The sequence below is a fragment of the Cololabis saira genome, chromosome 21 (assembly GCF_033807715.1).
Source record: "Cololabis saira isolate AMF1-May2022 chromosome 21, fColSai1.1, whole genome shotgun sequence".
NCBI classification, from domain to species: Eukaryota; Metazoa; Chordata; class Actinopteri; order Beloniformes; family Belonidae; genus Cololabis; species Cololabis saira.
In genome coordinates this window covers 31,021,236-31,041,112 of record NC_084607.1, presented here as the reverse complement: position 1 = coordinate 31,041,112, position 19,877 = coordinate 31,021,236, and the positions used below count along the sequence as shown (strand labels likewise).

Below are 19,877 nucleotides of genomic sequence, written 5' to 3'. Positions count from 1 at the left end.
GAGAGGGATCTCTTATAGGCGGCGTGGGCTGCTGCGTATCAGCGGGGACCCCTGCTGGTTTTTGGGTCCATGCCCAAAAAGAGGCCAATTCCTTATCACCAAGGTGCAGTGGCGGGTGGTGCATTTCATACTTGGGCCTTCAGTGACTACGTTTACATGCAGTCAATAACCCTTTTCTGACCCCTGGGTTACTCTTGTTCTAACTCGAATATTTGGTCATGTATACGCCTAACGGGATATCCCCATCAAAAGGAACATGATTTTGTTTTCTGCACATGTTCTTTTCACAAGGAATCTTGGTTTTTTGAGTCCAGGAAGACATACGGAAATTCTCACGACAGTCGGCGTCGTGAACTCCATCATTATTACCCGTTCCCACCAGTCCTGACTGCACCTTCATCCAAAGTGTCCGGGGTGCTCTGGTGGAAACGGGTAGCATGGATATGGATGGAGCTCCGGCTCCATTTGCCATTTCTTCACGTTCTCGCCTTCCATTAATGAAGAAGGAGACGAGGAATAGTGTTAAGTCCTGGTGGTGGGTCGGTACCAGCACCAAAGCGCAAAAGAAGGCGACTTCTGCTGGGCTGTTGATTATCCGCCGTGCTGCTGTTATTGTTGTTGTTTTGGATTTGGATACAGGAAGAAAAAGCAGAAATGCGTCATGACGTTCTCCGTGCGTCGCTGGTTTGATGGAGATATCACAAATGATTAATTACCATTTATACAGGGATAACCCTGTTTGCTCACGCATGGAAACAGATTATTCCCAATGTTTCAGTAACCGGAATATTTTAACCCGACATTCTCTGCGGCTCCAAATGAGTAAAAGGTCCAATTAGTTTTGGGTGATACTAGTCCACTGCAACTGTCTATGTAGGATTGTGGCTGTGCCCAAACACATATGATACTTTTAATTAAATCACAATATAAGAATAAATACTCGTTCAAAAATAAACAAGAGCAGGTAAAAACTACCCTCGGGAAGAATAAAACCTTAAAGCCAATAAATAAGTTAAGTAATAATTTGAGCAAACTCGTACAAAACACAGGTGACCTTCTCCATGCATCGAGAATTCCTGGCCACTTCTGAATGAAAAAATAATATTAAAGTGATAATTTGCATACATTTAGATAAAAGCCTCACATGGAGGTGTGGACATGGGACTTATACCATAACTGCAACTAAAGAACGGGTAGAGAGCGGCCGTGGATGGATATTGGCTCCTATAGCCAGATGGGAGACGTGGGAAACAGATGTACGCTTAATTGTGTTTCAGACAGACCTTGGAAATGAACCAACCATCATTTGATGCCGGAAATCAGAAGATCTCCAGAGAGTCATTCTATTATAAAACTGCATGCTCTAGAAAATCAGAGCAGCCATCGTTATGCATGACTGTTATACACAGCTGCTAATATTTCCAGTCAGAATTCATTCAATCATTTAGTTTCTTTACATGCTTCATTCAAATGTTTAACGTGTTTCATCCAGACATCTTGCCATAGGTTCTGGAGAATGTTCCAGCGGTCTATTACTGGGGCTGGAGAGAGCTTGGGTATAATGTAGGTTTCAAGCCAAGTAGTATCACATGTTTAATAGTGGGAGTTTTGATCTAACCAGTTATTCCCAAGATATAAATACTTATGCAGGGTATAAGGCGACACCTCTCTGGTGGCTGACACCCAAATATATCGTACCCAGTTAGAGATATCAATACACACACTCCCATTTACTCCTACGGACAATTTAAGATCACTTTTTCACCTGAAATGCATGATTTTGAGCTGTAGTGCTAAGTTGTGATCTCACAAGAAAGCAAACCCACAATTTCCCTAAATACGTCTATTATAAAAAGAAAGATAGTGGTTTACAAAAATCATTCTTCTAAATTTGTTTTTTAAATTCTTTTAAATATTTATTCTCATATGGACATCACAACAGTTTAAAGTGCTCCATAAACATGTGTGCACACAGTCTAAAGACTGTATGAGCTGTACACTGTCTTCTATTCAACTAAATCTAATGGAACTGAATAAAACTTTCTTAATCCTTCAAAGGAAAATGATATTGTTGCCCTATAAATTGAGAATAAATAGATAGGATAATGGGAAAACAACAAAATCTCTAATTGGCTGTAAAGGAGAAAGTACAGGACTGTCCCAGAAAATTAGAATATTGTGATAAAGTTCTTTATTCTCTGTAATGCAATTACAAAAACTAAAATGTCATACATTCTGGATTCATTACAAATCAACTGAAATATTGCAAGCCTTTTATTATTTTAATATTGCTGATCATGGCTTACAGTTTAAGAAAACTAAAATATCCTATTTCAAATTAAAAAAATGGAATATTCTGGGAATCTTAATCTTAAACTGTAAACCATAATCAGCAATATTAAAATAATAAAAGTCTTGCAATATTTCAGTTGATTTGTAATGAATCCAGATGTATGATGTATGTTTCTTTAATTGCATTACAGAAAATAAAGAACTTTATCACAATATTCTAATTTTCTGAGACAGTCCTGTATAGCAAAAAGGGAGGTGTTGAAATCTTCAGATATCACCATGAATGCACTGGGTTGTGTTTGCAGCCAAGCAGCATCTGAACTGATGATGTCACATGCAATATTTTCAGATGCTAAAACATGTGTTTATTGCAATGGAAAAACATAGAAATGCAAAGAAATGCACAAGTTGACCTGCAACAAAAGACCCGTTAGTGTGCAGGAGAATGCATTGGCATGGTTTTTTTCTGTGTATTCATCACTATTTAACCGTATCTGGTCCCTGAAGTTGATCTCTATGCTGCTGTCAGACGCAGTAAAGATATGTCCCAGCATGCAGACAATGTGCTGCGTCACTGAACTATTCCTTGTGGCGTCCTGAGGCCAGCTGTAGCTCCACACTTTAATTTCTCAGTCACGTCTCCTAAAAATACCCCCCAGCCCACCCCCCTCCCTCCATGTGGCTCTCCAGTTTCTCTCTCTAGTGTCAGCTTCTCACTAGTTTGCTCTCAAACAGAGGAGGCTCTTGTCTTTAGAGACCATGACAGCAAAAGGGAGTTACCACAGAATCGTATTAAAAATCGGGTGTATCCCAAAGTTCGGCGTTCTCAGACCTAGATCTTGCCGGTGTTAGTCAGAGGAAGTGCAACAGATTCATTTGCTTCATATCAAAATAAGAGATTTTATTTGGACTAACACAAGTGAGGGGTAAGTAACTATAAAGACCAGAATTGCATCTTTAAGATGACAGAAATGTTGTTTATGCTCTCAGTGATCTTTAAACTGCATTGTTACTGTCCCCCATGTTTGGTGGCACAGAGAAAGAGTGGGTGAAAAAGTTATTATCTTTAAATGAGTAGACTTTTCCTCCTTTTGATAAATGACACGTGCAGAAGGAAGAAGAAGAAAGGCCCAAGGAGGAGTGTTCAAAGGCAGCGCGGAAAAATGTTTGAGTCTATCGCTGCCTGTCAGTAGTTCGTCCTAATCTGATTGTTTTCCTTTTACAGGGTTGTGAAAGAAGGCGGTAACTCAGGGTCAACCAGACAGCGTTGCTTAAATTATACATACTGTTTTCTCTTTGGCACCGTAATGGCATCAATACTTTCATCTGGTTCTTTATGAGAGAAAATGAGTGTCAAAACACTGCACAAATTATTTTTATATTATACAAAATATTGGTTCAGTTCTGTAAATGCTGTTAAAACTGGGTAAGGGAGGAAAAGCTCGAGTTTTCCTGTTATCTATTCCTTCCAGCTGCTTCCTGTTAAACACTGACTGCTGTGATCCACCCCTGCTTGATGTCATGCCTTGTGTTTGCCAGATAGAGCTGCTTGCTCTCTGAGGTCTTGCGCTGATATTCTGGGTGGCTTGGGTTTGTTTTGTATCTGATTCACTCCCAGACATCCTAGAAAGTGTTGTACAGTATCTTGCATGTTTTTGTTTTTTTGTGAGGAGAAGAATATTCACTACTTGTATAGTAAATATACCGTGTTAACAGAGAAAAACTGCAGAAGCACTGCAAAAACTCAAAATCTTACCAGGAATATTTGTCTTATTTTAAGTTAAAATGTCTCATTTTTAGTCAAATAATCTCATTACACTTAAAACAAGGGACATTACCAGAAAAATAACTTGTTATTTGACAATTTTCACCTGTTTCAAGTAAATTTTCACTTGAAATAAGTAGAAAAATCTGCCAGTGGGAAAAGATTTATTTTCTCATTACAAGCAAAAAAATCTTGTTCCACTGGCAGATTTTTCTACTTATTTTAAGTGAAAATCTACTTGAAACAGGTGAAAATTGTGTTTTTTTCCAGTGATGAGTCTTGTTTTAAGTGTAATGAGATTTTTTTGACTAAAAATGAGACATTTTAACTAGAAATAAGACAAATATTCTTGTTAAGATGTTGAGTTTTTGCAGTGAGAGTGCTGATGAAAGGTGGAAAAGTACATTATTTTGATATTGGATGGGGATTGTTTTGCTCTGGGCAGCTAGAAACATAATTAACTACATCACTATTCCCTGCAGGATTATGCCCTCCTGAAAATAAACAATTATGCATTCTGCCAGGAGCTCCATGCTATTGCATGCTCATCGCTCCATGCCTGCCACGCATAATATGCACAACACATCTCTGCATTCCCAGACCACCTGCTGCCTCCTCAGGCATGTGCGGTGCCAGCGGCAGAAACAAACCATCCTTCTGCAGCTGAATGAGCTCAGAGCCTGGAGATGCAGCAGAACTTTACTTTCCTTTGTCGTCCTAGCTGCAGTTTAGGGAGGATGTTTGTTCCTCCAAATGGCAACTGAAGAAAACTGGATAAGGTTTCAATCTGAGTAAATAAAACCTACATGTTATCTATTTCTGTACATATTTATTTAACCAAGCCTAACAAAGGAGCACAACAGAATGCAGAAAATATTGTCTTAAATTAATCTTTATTTACCTGTTTTGCACACGATAGAAGAGGAAAAGAATGACTCCCTATTAACCTCCAGGAGAACTAACCTCATGAAGGGCAACCATCTGCCTCCACTGATTAGAAGAAAATAAGACATGAAAGAGACACCAACAAACATAGAGAAGTCCAGGGATAGTTTTGATGTGACAAAAAAGAAGAAAAGAAAAACAGAGTTATTGATGATAATGATAATATTTAGAAACATAAAAAGTAAAGGCGGTGCAGTGAGAAATGTGCCCAGGGTAGCATGTGATGTTCCCTAAATGCTAGATCTAGAGCAGCATAACTAAAAGGACGGCTCACAGTTACCGAAGCCAACCCCAATTATAAGATTTGAGATTATAAAGGAAGATGTGTGCAACCTGAACATAATCTAGGAACATCTTCCAAAAGATGGAGACCTGGCAACTAAAAGCTGCACCTCCCATTCTAGCAACTACAGGAGCCACACGTAACCCAGTAGTCTGAGAGATAAATGCTGTGTTACAATAAGATCTTTAAAACACAATGAAGCTTGTAAAGCAAGGGTAAAATTCACTAAGTGGATATGAATGTGATGTCAAGCTTTTTAAGGGCCAATCCCAATACACCCCTCACTCACTACAACTAGCCCTAAAAATGAGTAGGGCCCTTGTAATCTTTCCTAGGGATTGGGACACCACTTCCTACGTCACTGTGTGGTCACGTTTGGGTATATAAGCGACTGCGTAGTTACGTTTGCACATACGTCACACCATATCAGGAAGCCCAGAGCTAAAAGCACGTTTTAATTTCCGCTGTAGCGCTGTTAATATGCCACTTTATTAAGTTTTAATATTTTTTCAGGTGTAAAAGTAACCGTTAAGATCCCCAACCTGGGCTCAGTTTATCCAAATAACGCCTGTTAAGAAATTTGATCTGATGTTTTTGGGGGATATCTAGGGATATCCGTACGCCGCGCGTCACCGCGTAACCTACGCCGTAGGCTCTGCGTTGGTGTAACGCGGAACCATAAATCAGCCTTTATTCTGGCGAGACCTGAAAAAAGTGAGTGATTATATACATTCACTGAGTGAATATTATGAAAGTAAAATATATATTTCTCGCTAGAAATGTAATCAAAACACATTTTTATGCAGAAACTAACTCAAAATATGGATTTTATTCACTAAAAAATAAGAAATGTCCGCCATGTTTTTTTGTTTGATTCAGTCTGCAAATGATGACGTAAAGCATTCTGGGAAATTTCTCTAGCCCTCAGTCGGCTAGTCAGCATCTGAAATTCCTCGCTCTGAAGGGCTAGATTCATACTCACTACCCTCATTATGCCCACTACCCCTACATGCAAAGAGGAATTGGGACACCACTACCCTCACGAGAACGTGCAAAATTTAGGGGTAGTGCTGAAAAGTAGAGCTAGCGGGTGTATTGGGACTGGCCCTAAGTGAATGAATCTATGAATTGTTAGATTTCAAGTATGGTTTGCACAAAAAACAGAGTAGGTCAATCTCTGGGTGGTGGGACTAATCTGTGACACTTTCCACCCAGGCACACACAGGCCTCGGACTTTGACTCCCAAGGAGGAGTCAGGATTATACATCTTGTTTCTAAAGTGTATACCAAGTACATAAACATACAGAACTGTAAAGGTGTCCAATTCACCACCCGTCATGGCACCAACTGATTGGTTTGTGACATAAACTGTAAACCAAACAGCCCAACACTGACAATCAGTCAAATTTTGTATACTGAGACAAGATCAGCGGTCCAGTTAGATGGCCTGGTCCAAGTGCGACTGCAGGCCTCCTGAACTTTGCATGTAAACGTAGTAAATAAGTGATCCGTGGCAGCCACTTTCTGGGGCAATTAATGATGGACAGACTCAGCACAGGAAAGTTGGATGCGGCTTTAAAAACAGGACTTGCATCAAAGAGACCTAAATTCAAGTTCCATGACTGGAATTTAACTTCTGAAAGTGAGACATCTTAGTTATACTTTCAGTTTACATACATTGTAAGTGTGTTTTAGTCTAAATTCAGGCAACCTACATATTTGGTTAGCTTTAGGAAAACATCTCAAAGCAAACCACAGGAGATTTTTTAAGTTTTAGCCCTCCTATAAGTGAGAGAACGTGTGTCCTCCTATAAGGTTAAGATGTGTTTTACCACACTGTCTGAGATTTACTCTTGTTTGGTCTCTAAGTCACTCTCGTTTACTCCTATTCTCGTCTTCCTGGGGGTGGATGAGATTTGCCCTGAGTACCTCAAGTCTCTGGATGTCGTAGGGCTGTCTTGGTTGACACGCCTCTGCGACATTGCATGGAGGAAGGGGACAGTACCGCTGGGGTGGCAAACCGGGGTGGTGGTCCCTCTGTTTAAAAAGGGGGACCGGAGAGTGTGTTCCAACTACAGGGGGATCACACTTCTCAGCCTCCCGGGGAAAGTCTACGCCAGGGTACTGGAGAGGAGAATAGTTGAACCTCGGATTCAGGAGGAACAATGCGGTTTTCGTCCTGGTCGCGGAACACTGGACTAGCTCTACACCCTCCGCAGGGTGCTCAAGGGTTCATGGGAATTTGCCCAACCAGTCTACATGTGTTTTGTGGATCTGGAGAAGACATTTGACCGTGTCCATCGTGCCATTCTGTGGGGGGTCAGTGAGTCTGGAGTCCGGGGCCCTCCATTAAAGGTATTGTGACATCATTTTTAACATGCTTTTAACACTATTAAAAGGCTTGGCCAATATCCCTCAAATGTGTCTAAAAAGGTGTAACAAGAAAAACTTCACTCCAGTACTCCATGCCTGGCTTTTTTATGACGGTGTTTTTTGCGCAGTGAAAAACGGGTCCTTTTCCCCCTTTCCTGTCAATCATTGCCCCGCTCCTCCTCCCAACCCCCCCCCCCCCCCCCCCCCCCCCCCCCCCCATCCTCCACTCCTCCTCTCCCCCAAACTCCCCGCTCCCCTCAGATGAACGAAAACTTACAGTTTTTTTCCTCACAGCATCTCACGCTGCCATAGCAACACCGAAGGACACGGCAATAGGTTTTATTTATTCCAAAACTTTTTTTTATATATACAATGGCGGCTAATGCGCATTTATTCGACCCCGAATCAGATCCCGAAGTAGATCTTTTACTTCAAGATAGTCCACAACAAGTTCGTCCACGACGCACACACACAAAGCATTGCGGTATCGATACTTACAGTTTGGATTGGGACACGAATACTTGGTATTGCTCCTGGGTTCAAAGCAAGGTGCTTTGCAAATCCACTTGTATATTGATCAAGGTTGGAAAAACTTTCTTTGGAGAAATGATGCGCGCACACCAAGAAACGCTTCTTTGGCAGTTTTGCTGGAACACTACCAGCAAAAATAAAGTCCATCCACCTGGAGTGTGTGTCTTCATTAATTCCAGTTGGGACCTTATGCAATGACTTGTGTTGATTAACACAGCCAACAACAGCACAGATTGCTTTTTCTCTTGAAGCCATATTAGCATCAACAGACGCTATCAAAATAAACAAGGAAGGTAGAGGAGAGGAGAGGAGACAGGGGGAGGGGAGGAGGGGGCGCAGAGAGGATAGGTGATGGGCAGGGAGCTGGGTGGAGGGGGCGGTGATTTAGCGGACCTATACGTATAGGTCCGCCACCCAACCAGATGCGCCGTTTTTGCATAATTATGCGGAAACTCCAAGAAAGCACACAATACACTGAATGTTAAAAGTTCGGTTTTTTCGGGTGTAATTGATGTCAAGACACCCAACAAAACACAAAAAATGTGTTTTTCATGTCACAATCCCTTTAAGGGCTGTCCGGTCTCTATATGATCGAAGCAGGAGTTTGGTTCGCATTGCCGGCAGTAGATCAGACTGGTTCCCGGTGCATGTTGGACTCCGGCAGGGCTGCCCTTTGTCACCGGTCCTGTTCATAATTTTTATAGACAGGATTTCTAGGCGCAGCCAGGGGCCGGAGGGGATCCGGTTTGGGAACCTCAGGATTTAATCTCTGCTTTTTGCAGATGACGTTGTCCTGTTGGCTTCATCGGTGGGGCGGTTTGCGGCCGAGTGCGACGCGGCAGGGATGAGAATCAGCACCTCCAAGACCGAGGCCATGGTTCTCCACCGGGAAAGGGTGGCGTGCCTTCTCTGGTTGGGTGGAGAAGTCCTGCCTCAGGTGGAGGAGTTCAAGTATCTCTAGGGTCTTGTTCACGAGTGAGGGAACGATGGAGCGGGAGATTGACAGACGGATCGGTGCAGCGTCCGCAGTTATGCGGTCGATGTACTGGATCGCCGTGGTGGAGAAGGAGCTGAGTCGAAAGGCGAAGCTCTCGATTCACGGTCAATCTACGCACCTACCCTCACCTATGGTCATGAACTTTGGGTAGTGACTGAAAGGACGAGATCGCGGATACAAGCGGCCGAGATGAGTTTCCTCCGCAGGGTGGCTGGACGCTCCCTTAGAGATAGGGTGAGGAGTTCGGTCACCCGGGAGGAGCTCGGAGTCGAGCCGCTGCTCCTTCACATTGAGAGGAGTCAGCTGAGGTGGCTTGGGCATCTGTACCGGATCCTCCTGGACGCCTCCCTAGGGAGGTGGTCCAGGCATGTCCCACCGGGAGGAGACCCCGGGGAAGACCCAGGACACGCTGGAGAGACTATGTCTCTCGGCTGGCCTGGGAACGCCTCGGACTCCCCCCGGAAGAGCTGGAGGAAGAGCTGGAGGAAGTGTCTGGGGTGAAGGAAGTCTGGGCATCTCTGTTGAGACTGCTGCCCCCGCGACCCGGGAACGGATAAGCGGCGGACGATGGATGGATGGATGGATGGATGGATACAGGGATTAATGAAGGTGGTAACCTGCAACCACACAGTGGTTGAAATGAACATGAGAACATAGATGGATGAATGGGTGTTGTGGGTGAGCAGAGTGCTGCAGTGTTAGAACCATTACCTCAAAGCAGACTCCTGTTTTCAGTCTCTGATGTGGACTTTCTCTTTGGTGTTGGTATTTTCAGTGTGTGCATGCATGGCGTTCCTCCAGGTGCTCCAGGCTATACTGCATATCTGTTCCTCTGACGTGTAGCAAAAGTGCTTATTTTAACTGTCAAAATCAATGAAAAATGGACAAGTGTGAGAATAGCTCAGCAATAGCTTGGAGAATTTTAACAAATTTAAATCTCTTACATCACAGGGCTGCTGCGTGAAAAAGAAAAAGAAAATCTCTGTCAAAGGAACAGAAAATGAAATAAGCAACAGCTGACTCAGCAGAAGAAGAGGCCATTGACCATGCAGCTTAAAGTCAATTCAATTTACAATTTGTAGACATGGGCATCAAAGGATTTACACACACACCCTGGTGTGTGTGTGTGCCAGAAGGCAGTTGTGCCAGAAGGCAGTTGCCAGAAAATGTTTCTCCTACCATAAAAATTCATACTGTATCAACTATTCAGCTGCAGCCAGAATACAACCTCATAGCACCTTGAAAGACTGTAGCATTCCTCTTTAAACTTTAGTTTAGAGAGATAGTAAAATACATTTTGTGATTTGAAATGAAATATTCTAAATCTGTATAATAATATTCAAGGTCTAACAGCAGGGGATGTGAGTGCCTCAACATACCAATTAAAATCAAGCAATACTACAAATTCCGAGGCATATCACACTAATCTTTTTTAAAGCCATTTTTATATAACTTGTATTTATCATTGAACTGACCTCAGTTAGACTTCTTTTTCTCTCGCAACAAACAGATCATTATAATATGTGAACTTTCACATGGCTGTACAGTCCAGAGCAACACTTGGAGGACTGAAGCATTTCCTGTGCTAAAATAATCACACGCCTTCTGACATGTGCGGACTAATCCTGGTTTGATGTGTCCCCGATGACAACTGGGAAATATTTATGGAGGGCCATGCACCGCCTGACCACTGCACTTTACAAGTTTTTTTACTCAAAGGGGCCACAAACAAAGCCAAACAAGGCAAGGAGGAATCTACTGGGGCTCATATTCCTCTCTACTTTGTCACTTTGGCTGGAATACACTCTTTCTCTGCAGGAGTTGATTTATCATAACTACTGTAAATCTCTGAATGAATGAAAAATGATTTAAATCAGGAAAAACTGGAGCTCTAGCTCAGACACAGCATTTTTCCTACATGTGAGTTTTCCTACAGTAGAAATCCGCCATATCACGAGGACTCGTCCTCTTACGAACAGAATTAGGGAGAAGTTGGGTTGCAAACAAATGTGGGCACAATATGAGACAGCTAGAACATTCACTATGTCACTATGTTTAGTGCGTGAATTATGCCACTGCAGGCGGTCACCTAGGGTGCCATCTCCTGGGCGGCACCACCACTGGACCCAGCAGGTGTTTATACAAGTCTCGATTGCACCCGGTTAGTGTAGTTTCTCAGCATCAAAATGAAGATACATAAACCGTTGGGCTCATAGTGCAGAGAAAGACCAGAGGAGGAAGAAGAGAGAGCTGGTCGAGCACTTTGATACAGAACAGCGATGTCAGCTACATGATGCATCAATGTTAGTCACGTGTTGCAGACACGTTCAGCAGATTTTCCTTTTAATCAGAGAAGTGTGATGATTGTATATTAGTATATTATCATCATGAAGATTTTCAGTAATTAACCAACTACAAAGACTTCATGATTCTGTTGTGTGTGATGATGTCAGTGAAATTAAAATCCAGTCAAATATAATTTTGCATTACTTCAAATCATGAGTAGTTAGTTCTTATGGTAAAATTGAAGTTACTGTTTATTCAGTTACTGTTATAAGATGTTTATAAGATGTAGTTATTTATAAATTGATGTCCTCTTCGGGGTGACTAAATGCAATCTTTCAACGCTTGACATATGACATGTTTCATTGGTGCAATTCAGTGCAATGTGATTATTTAAAAACCCCAAAAAAACCTTTAAGGCAAGAAAAGTTTTTTTTTGTTGTTGTTGTTTTTTAACATATTTAGTTTTGGGGGGGCTGTGAGATTCCCCTCCCCTGCACATTTCCTTCCACCAGTACTGTGTCAGTGTTAAATATCTCAGACACCATTTCAAAGCATCTCCACCCATTTGTTCAGCACGTGTAAATATATCTGATTTATTTTAGTATCAGTATGAAGTTGTTTGTTTGATTGCTATTTAAGAGTCCTCCTGTTTTCTGTCACGGCTGTTTGTCCACAGGGACATCTAGTGGCCACACAGTGGTGGAGCGGTTCATCTAGTAAATATCTTGGGCCTCATGTTAACAAATTAAATATCGTATTTTAGTGCAGCGATGCAAACATCGAAGCAGCTGATGATGGAGCATTAACTTGTCCAAATGTGGGCTCATAGTTGCTGCTATATGTCAGTTTTTGTGGTTTAATGATTTGGTTGTGGTGATGGCAAATGATAGTTTATTTCTATAATATCTATATTATCCTCACACTGGCCTTTGTGCATCATAAATTAAACTAAGTCGACAACATTTCACTTCTGAATGTCTTTATTCATCTAAAGTGAATACTTAGTGGCCTTTCATACAGATATTAGTCACTTTGAAGATATAAACCTCCTGTTCAGCGGTGATGTAGAAGCTCCATTGTGGCACAAAACATTGTATTCCTGCTAATTACAGTTATCTATTACTGAGTCCAAATGGTGATCAGACACTCTGTGGATTTATTTAATTGTACACTTACTTCTTTTTTTCTTTTTTATTCTCAGCAAATAAAGAGGTTGGATTCACCTCTCGACACAAATGGCACACAGTATGTATCACGACAGCGGACAAGCTGGGCGATCAGGTGAGATACAGGATTTAATGATATTAAATCTACCATAAATCAAAGGTGGAGCATTGTGTAACTACAGATATGTAACTATCATGGAAGAATGTTGTGGAAGCCCCCCCCCCCCCCCCCTTCCAAACGTTTAATAACTGAAAATGGCACGTAAAAGAAATGTTAGGAGACTTTGCTTAGTTGCATTTGTATTGCTCTTTTTATTCGTCTCTTGCAAGAGATGGCTGCGTTGTTTGAGACGGCTCCGGCCTGAGCCCCCGAGGAACGTCTTAATGATGGCGCTGCAGCCAAACGCCCAAGAACAATGTTATATTTAGTCCACTTGTTATTTCTCTTTGTTAATTTTTTATGCCCACTGGCAGGGATGTGTGGAGACAAAGCATACTCCATTTCACTCTGTGGGCCCTTGTAATTTCTGTTGTGCCAGCTCACATTAGTCGCACAAAGTTTACCCAGAAATTCTCTAAACGTTATGTTTAGCGCTGTTTAATGAGAAAAAAGATAAAAGCCTAATCTTGATTTTAAATTATTTGAGTGAGGTATAGCTTTAATTTCTATTTGGCCTCAACCTACAACTGTGTTGAAGTTTGGGGAAATGCCTGTAAAACATATATTCAGTCAATTTTCATTTTGCAAAAAAGAGCCATAAGAATAATCAGTAGAAAACGATATAGAGATTCAACAAATCCATTATTCTTTCAGTTAAAATTGTTTACATTTCATGAATTAGTAGACTATAGAATTCTGCAAATTATGTTTAAAGCTCATAAAAAAACTTTACCAATTAACATTCAGGAAAGATTTGAAAAAAGAGAAAGCAAGTATAACTTAAAAGGAACAGAGATCTTTAAAAAACAAGATTCAGGACTAAATTGATGGAACGTTGTGTTTCTGGGAAAGGAATCAGTTTATGGAACAATCTGAACAAAGAAACCAAAGAATCCAAATCAAACATTACATTCAAAAGAACAATTAAAGCCAATATGTTAACAACATCTAATGATAAATGTTAGTTAAGTTTGATTGACATACCCATAGCCGGCGGCTATTTGATTTGATTTGATTTATTTTATTTGTTGCTTTTTTAATTTTTCAATTTACGTTCTTTGTAATTTGACTTCTTGGAAAAAAGGGGCAGAGTAAATAAGATTCTTCTTCTTCCTGCCCCCTTTCATTCACGGTGTAGCAGGGTGGAGGAGCTGCAGCCACTCAGGCTGACGGGACACAGGTGTGGCCCGTCAACCTCTCCACCCTGCCAGCCTTATAAGGGAGAGACAGAGAAGCTGCAGAGTCGGAGGAGCTGCTGCTGAGAAGCTGGTGCTGCTGGTCGTGGTGCTTGTGCACCTGTGTCCTGGGTGTGAGGTTCCTGCTAGTGTAGCAGGGCGAGTGCTACGGGGCCCGACCGACAGGATAGAGAGGACACAGAGTTTTGTGCAGAACCCTTTTTATTTAGCAGGAACCTCACACCCAGGACACACGTGCACAAGCACCACGACCAGCAGCACCAGCTTCGCAGCAGCAGCTCCTCCGACTCTGCAGCTTCTCTGTCTCTCCCTTATAAGGCTGGCAGGGTGGAGAGGTTGACGGGCCACACCTGTGTCCCGTCAGCCTGAGTGGCCGCAGCTCCTCCACCCTGCCACACACGGGTTAGGAACGTTTGTGTTTAGTTGTTTGTTGTATTATTTTGAATGAAATAAAGAATAAAAATTTAAAAAACCCTCTCTTTTCTTCCATTCTCTTTGTAATTGCAGTCCTGGGAATGCTAGCCGTGCAGGTGGAGCGAGACCCCAAGACGGGGGCCACCATTGTGAGGTCGGTGGCCCCCGTGTCCTCCCCAGCCGGGGCTCCGACGGCCACCACGGTCTTTGACGACGGCAGGAAGAGCATCCACGCCGTGGGAGGCTCGGTGGCTCAGCCTTCAAACGAGGAGCTCAGTCAGATCCTGAGAGCCGTTAACGGAGTTGGGATGGATATGCTGCTGGACGAGGGGACGGTCCCGCAGAGTGCAGCAGAGATGACGGCACAGGACGTGGGAACCAGCGAATCCCTAGAGGAAGAAGTCCTGTCGTTCAGCACCCACGATGTCGTATTAAGGGAGGTCCCCGTACAGCTGGACAGCTCTGGGATTAAGCATGTGGAAGCTGGGGTGGTGAAGGTGGAGAAGTGTGATGTAAGCATCACAAACACGGACGACAACACCGTGATGATGGTCCGGAGTGCTGAAGAACAAGTGCAGAACATGGAGGGTCAGAGACTGGAGGAAGATCCAGTCACGCTTGTGTTCCTGGGCTACGCCGATGACACCTCGGACCAGGGCGACGGGGAGGATGCTCGGGCAGGCATGCTCACCGCGGAGCGGGTCATCATCACGGAGGATGGAGAAGAGCAAGTCTTTGGACAGGAAATGTCTGCTTCGCCTCAGTCAGCGTTAGCAGAGGGAGCCGAGCAAGAGGCCGCGAGAGAGTCCCAGGACAAAGGCCTTTCAGACGTTCCAGTGGATGGAAGTGGAGCAGAAGCTAAAGCCCAGGGCCGGGAGGGTGATAATGGGAAGCACAAGACCTGTCAGTGCTGCTCCGTCATGTAAGGAATGAGTGAAGAAAGATCTCAGTCACAGCTTGAAATATGTAATTTGCTATGTTAGTGTGTCATGCATCTTTCATTAGACACTCTTTGCCACACTGTGGCCCTAAACTGATACACCTGATACGGTCTTAAATTGGTTTTGACTCTGGACACGCAGCACTTAGCTTCCCTCGCCAAGGAAGAACACATTTATGATGATGTGGCTCCTTTAGAGCATTTAAGGACGACGGTACCGTCCTCCGGGTCAACGGAGCAGAGAATTTCTTCATGTCCTGTTGCAGCCAGCTTCATCTTCTTCAGGGGCCTCATTTATAAAGCTTGCATGCGCTCAAAACAAGGCTTGAAAGATGCGCACGCCACCTTCTACGCAAAGGTTGGGATTTAAAAAAAAAAAAATAACGGGAAAATGTGCGTATCTTTACGCAAACTTTGATCCTAGTGCACGAACATTTTGAAGATATGGGGAACTGGAGACGCAGACGGTGAGGTGGTGAAATAAAGCCAGATTCATGTCATACTTTTAATGTCATCACATATCAGACTTCAGTCAGCGTCAGTCAGGACACGGCCACTTTCAGGTGCGCCATGTGCTTGGTTCGCTCTGGTGCTGCTGGTGCTGCAGCCGCAGTGCAGGACACGCCGTGCCGGTGTCGTGCCAAAAAGTGACAGTGCCAGAATCTGATTTATCCCCTGAAAATGGGTCTTTTTACCTGCCAAAAATTGATTGAAGGCCAAATACAGTAAATGAAAAGTTATTTCTGCCTAAATATGACTTGATCTCATTCGTGAGCTTCATAATCTGAAAGATCTGAAAGATCTGTCCGTGGCACTCATGGCGTTTAGCGCAGCAACGACGTGCTGCCACTCACTCGCTTTCTTTTTGTGATGCCACTTCTGTGACCACGAAATAATCTCGTTTTCATGGCCTCCACCTCATCCACAACATCTCGATCTCGGTCTCCGTGAAATTTAGTGGCACGGTGGCTCGACACATGTGTCATTCATCCTGACGCGCAGCAGAAACAGACTGCAGGAAGCCGCTGCGCATGCTCAGCAGGCTCATTCATATGCAAACACACTCATCAAGTAGTTTGCATTGCCCATTTATGGTAGAAAGTGGGCGTGTAAAGAGCGGGGTATGAGGCGAATTCAGGTGCGCAACTTTCCAGCTGAACTGTGATTTATAAAGCGAACATTGCGTGCAGATGTGCCTGCACATGGTTTTATAAATCAGGATTTTTTTGTCCGCACGCCATTTTTGACTTTTCAGCGCACGTACACTTTTAGTATGAATCCTACGCACTCTTTTATAAATGAGGCCCCAGGACTTTAGCCAGAAATACGCTAAATGTTTAACATCAGTGAATACGAACAGGCCTGGCATAGTTCATAGATTTCAGGATGTTTATTTCAACACTCATGTTGTGATTCTTTTGTCAATTTTTAATTTTACCCTGTATTGTAAAGGGCTATAGTTGCCATACAGTGTTTCAAGAATTTATAATTGAATATCTTGAAGTCAAGTTTACAATATCTCACTATTTAACATGAGTGTTATGGTGCTGCGTTTTTCTACAATTGATCTATTATGTATCTCAGTGACAAAACTGCTAATACAGTTTGGAAGTGGAAGCACATTTTTTGATTGAGAAGTGAATTGACATAGAAGTATTTGCAATATGTGCAGGCCAGACGTTATAAAATGCTCGGAGAAGGAGCTTCCGTGCTTCCCATATCATCTATTTTGGCATTTCATTCCTGGGCTATGCTCTCTGGAAGGAAAGAGAATCGTGTCACATGTCCCTGCAGCCACAGCACTCCGAGGAAATGCTCACTCACTTTTATAAAACCAAACCGTGGCTCGTGTTCATAATTATGTGAGCAGGAACACAATTATAAACAGCATGAGGAAGAAGCATCTTTCCTTTTTGTTGCTTCTGAAGCAATATTTGTCATCATATCTTATAGATTATATCTAAGACCACCATGAAACAGAATGATGAGGACCCATTTGGCCCATTTGAGTATTATCCCGATAATGCTTAACTCAGAACTTAACCCTATAATGTTGGATGTATCTGATTTTATTTATGTATTTCTAAGACATCTGCATCTCCCCTGTAATAAAAAAAAGTTTTGTACAATAAAAAAATGAAAAATAAAAATAATTTCAACACATAATAAACATTGAAACTTTTTTTCCTATGTATTATTGCATGTGTCATCTTTTAAAGGGTAAATACAACCCATGCTGTTCATTAATATTGATATATTTTATGTAATATACTTCTGACCAGCACCAGAGTTTTACAACTGCACGCTGACATCATATTGGTGGATTTGCACTGAGAGTGGACGTCTATTTCCAAATCCTTGTCTATGGTTCAGTAGCTTTGGTTCGCAGTAAGTTCAAGGAAAAACTTCTGAAGGGCATTTTTTTTGTCAATTCAACCCCCTCCAGGCCATTTGTCTTCCCTGCATCCAGTTTTTATTCTCCAAAACTGAGCAGGCGTGAACTCATTTCCCTCACAGACTTGCATTGTCCCATTAAGATGGTTGGAATACTACCCACATTATTAAGTTATATGTTTTATGTTTGCATTTTAAAATTAAAATATACTGTAGATAGATCAGTTTCGCCACTAAAGTCGTCAGCTTAATTTAACTTTGGACCGTGGACCGACTGGCCTTTACAAGCCTCTGCATCCCAGGTTGCTCAACAAGACCTGTCGTGGAGTCCTGTTGGGTCAGGGACCAAAGGCAATGCCAAGTTCATTTAAATCCTGTAAGTTGCAAGATTTCAAACCTCTATGGATTAGATTCATGTTCAAGCACATAGCAGCGATCATTGATCCAATTAAGATGTAGCAAATCAGGACATCAAGTCAGCACTGACGCACATTTCCCTCAAAGCATCCGTGCATTCACATGGATGCCAGGTCTCAGGGATTTCCACGTAAAATATTGACCCAGGTTGCCTCCATCCGTCTGTGCTCCTTCTGTAGCTCATCCTGCTTTTATCTCTTTCAACAAGTAAACAATCCACAGATGTCAAGTATTCTATGTAATGTTATAAAGAACTTGTTCCATCAGACCAGTTCATCCTCTTCAACCCCTCCATGTAATCACAAGACAGGAACAGACGTAGAAGCTGTCTGCAGAAAGGATACAAAAAACACAATTTTGCCAGTTTATTTTGTTTTAATTTTTTATTACTTTGTATCAGCATAGATATCAATGAAGAAATGCAGAAAGACATACAGGACTGTCTCAGAAAATTAGAATATTGTGATAAAGTCCTTTATTTCTGTAATACAAAAATGTCATACATTCTGGATTCAATACAAATCAACTGTGTGGCAGGGTGGAGGAGCTGCAGCCAATCAGGCTGACGGGACACAGGTGTGGCCCGTTAACCTCTCCACCCTGCCAGCCTTATAAGGGGGACTGAGAAGCTGCTGAGGGGCTGATGCTGTGCTTGTGCACGTGTGGTGAAGTTGTTGGCGGTGAATAAAAGGGTTCTGCACTAAGCTCTGTGTCCTCTGTATCCTGTCGGTCGGGCCCCCGTAGCACTCGCACTGCTACAAACTGAAATATTGCAAGCCTTTTATTATTTTAATATTGCTGATCATGGCTTACATTTTAAGAAAACTCAAATATCCTATCTCAAAAAATTAGAATATTCTGGGAATATTAATCTTAAACTGTAAGCCATAATCAGCGATATTAAAATAATAAAAGGCTTGCAATATTTCAGTTGATTTGTAATGAACCCAGAATGTATGACATTTTTGTTTTTTTAATTGCATTACAGAAAATAAAGAACTTTATCACAATATTCTAATTTTGTGATAAGTCTGTGAGATCAGACAAAACACCTACCGGAAATGGATAGTTAGGGTGAGGTAATAAAGGGACACTTGAAGTGTGTTGGACCTCTATGAGGGCTGTAACAGTGACCACATGTAAAACAAAAGCCGGACTGGCTGATTTAATTCACAGATCCACAAAAAACAACTCAATCTATAATTTCAAATTGGCAAATAAGCACAAAAATGCAGGCTTTTCACACGTGTTATAATACGCGACAAGTATTCATAACACTGATGTTTCTAGTCACGTTCCATGTTGTGAGATTGCGGTGAAGGAGCTGAACTGAATGCTGCTTCTCCAGGAAGGATTTAGTTTAGTCACATGACCCAGAGGACAGCAGGATCCAGCTGCTGAGCAGATCACCTTGATCATTCATATTTCCGTTGTTTGTAGTACATAGAATACACAGCTGCAGGTGGGTCTTTTCTTTGATGATGCATGAACATGATAAAATATTTTCAATTGAAATTGAATTGAATTGAGCGTTTGTTTGCATTAGCTATACACAAACAGCAGAACAACCTGTTCCCAGATATTGAATAATGGCATCATCCAAATGAAGGAATTGAATGAATTGGTTAAGTAACCAATGGGGTTTAAATCTACATCGGCATATAAACTGAACACAACTAACCTGTAGTCGTCTCCTTCACAACAACAGAAAAAAGAGA

At 42.2% G+C, this 19,877-nt stretch overlaps 1 protein-coding gene and 1 pseudogene across 1 annotated transcript; both read left to right on the top strand.

Annotated features, from left to right (window-relative positions):
* The window catches only part of LOC133421573 (nucleolar protein 58-like), a 254,014-nt pseudogene that overhangs the window by 133,628 nt on the left and 100,509 nt on the right, over positions 1-19,877 (top strand).
* LOC133422418 (paralemmin-1-like) lies at positions 2,992-16,955 on the top strand. Its single transcript, XM_061712399.1, has 3 exons — positions 2,992-3,218; positions 12,674-12,753; positions 14,502-16,955. The coding sequence occupies exons 2-3, from the start codon at positions 12,708-12,710 to the stop codon at positions 15,332-15,334; spliced, it is 879 nt and encodes a 292-aa protein (XP_061568383.1). The 5' UTR covers positions 2,992-3,218; positions 12,674-12,707; the 3' UTR covers positions 15,335-16,955.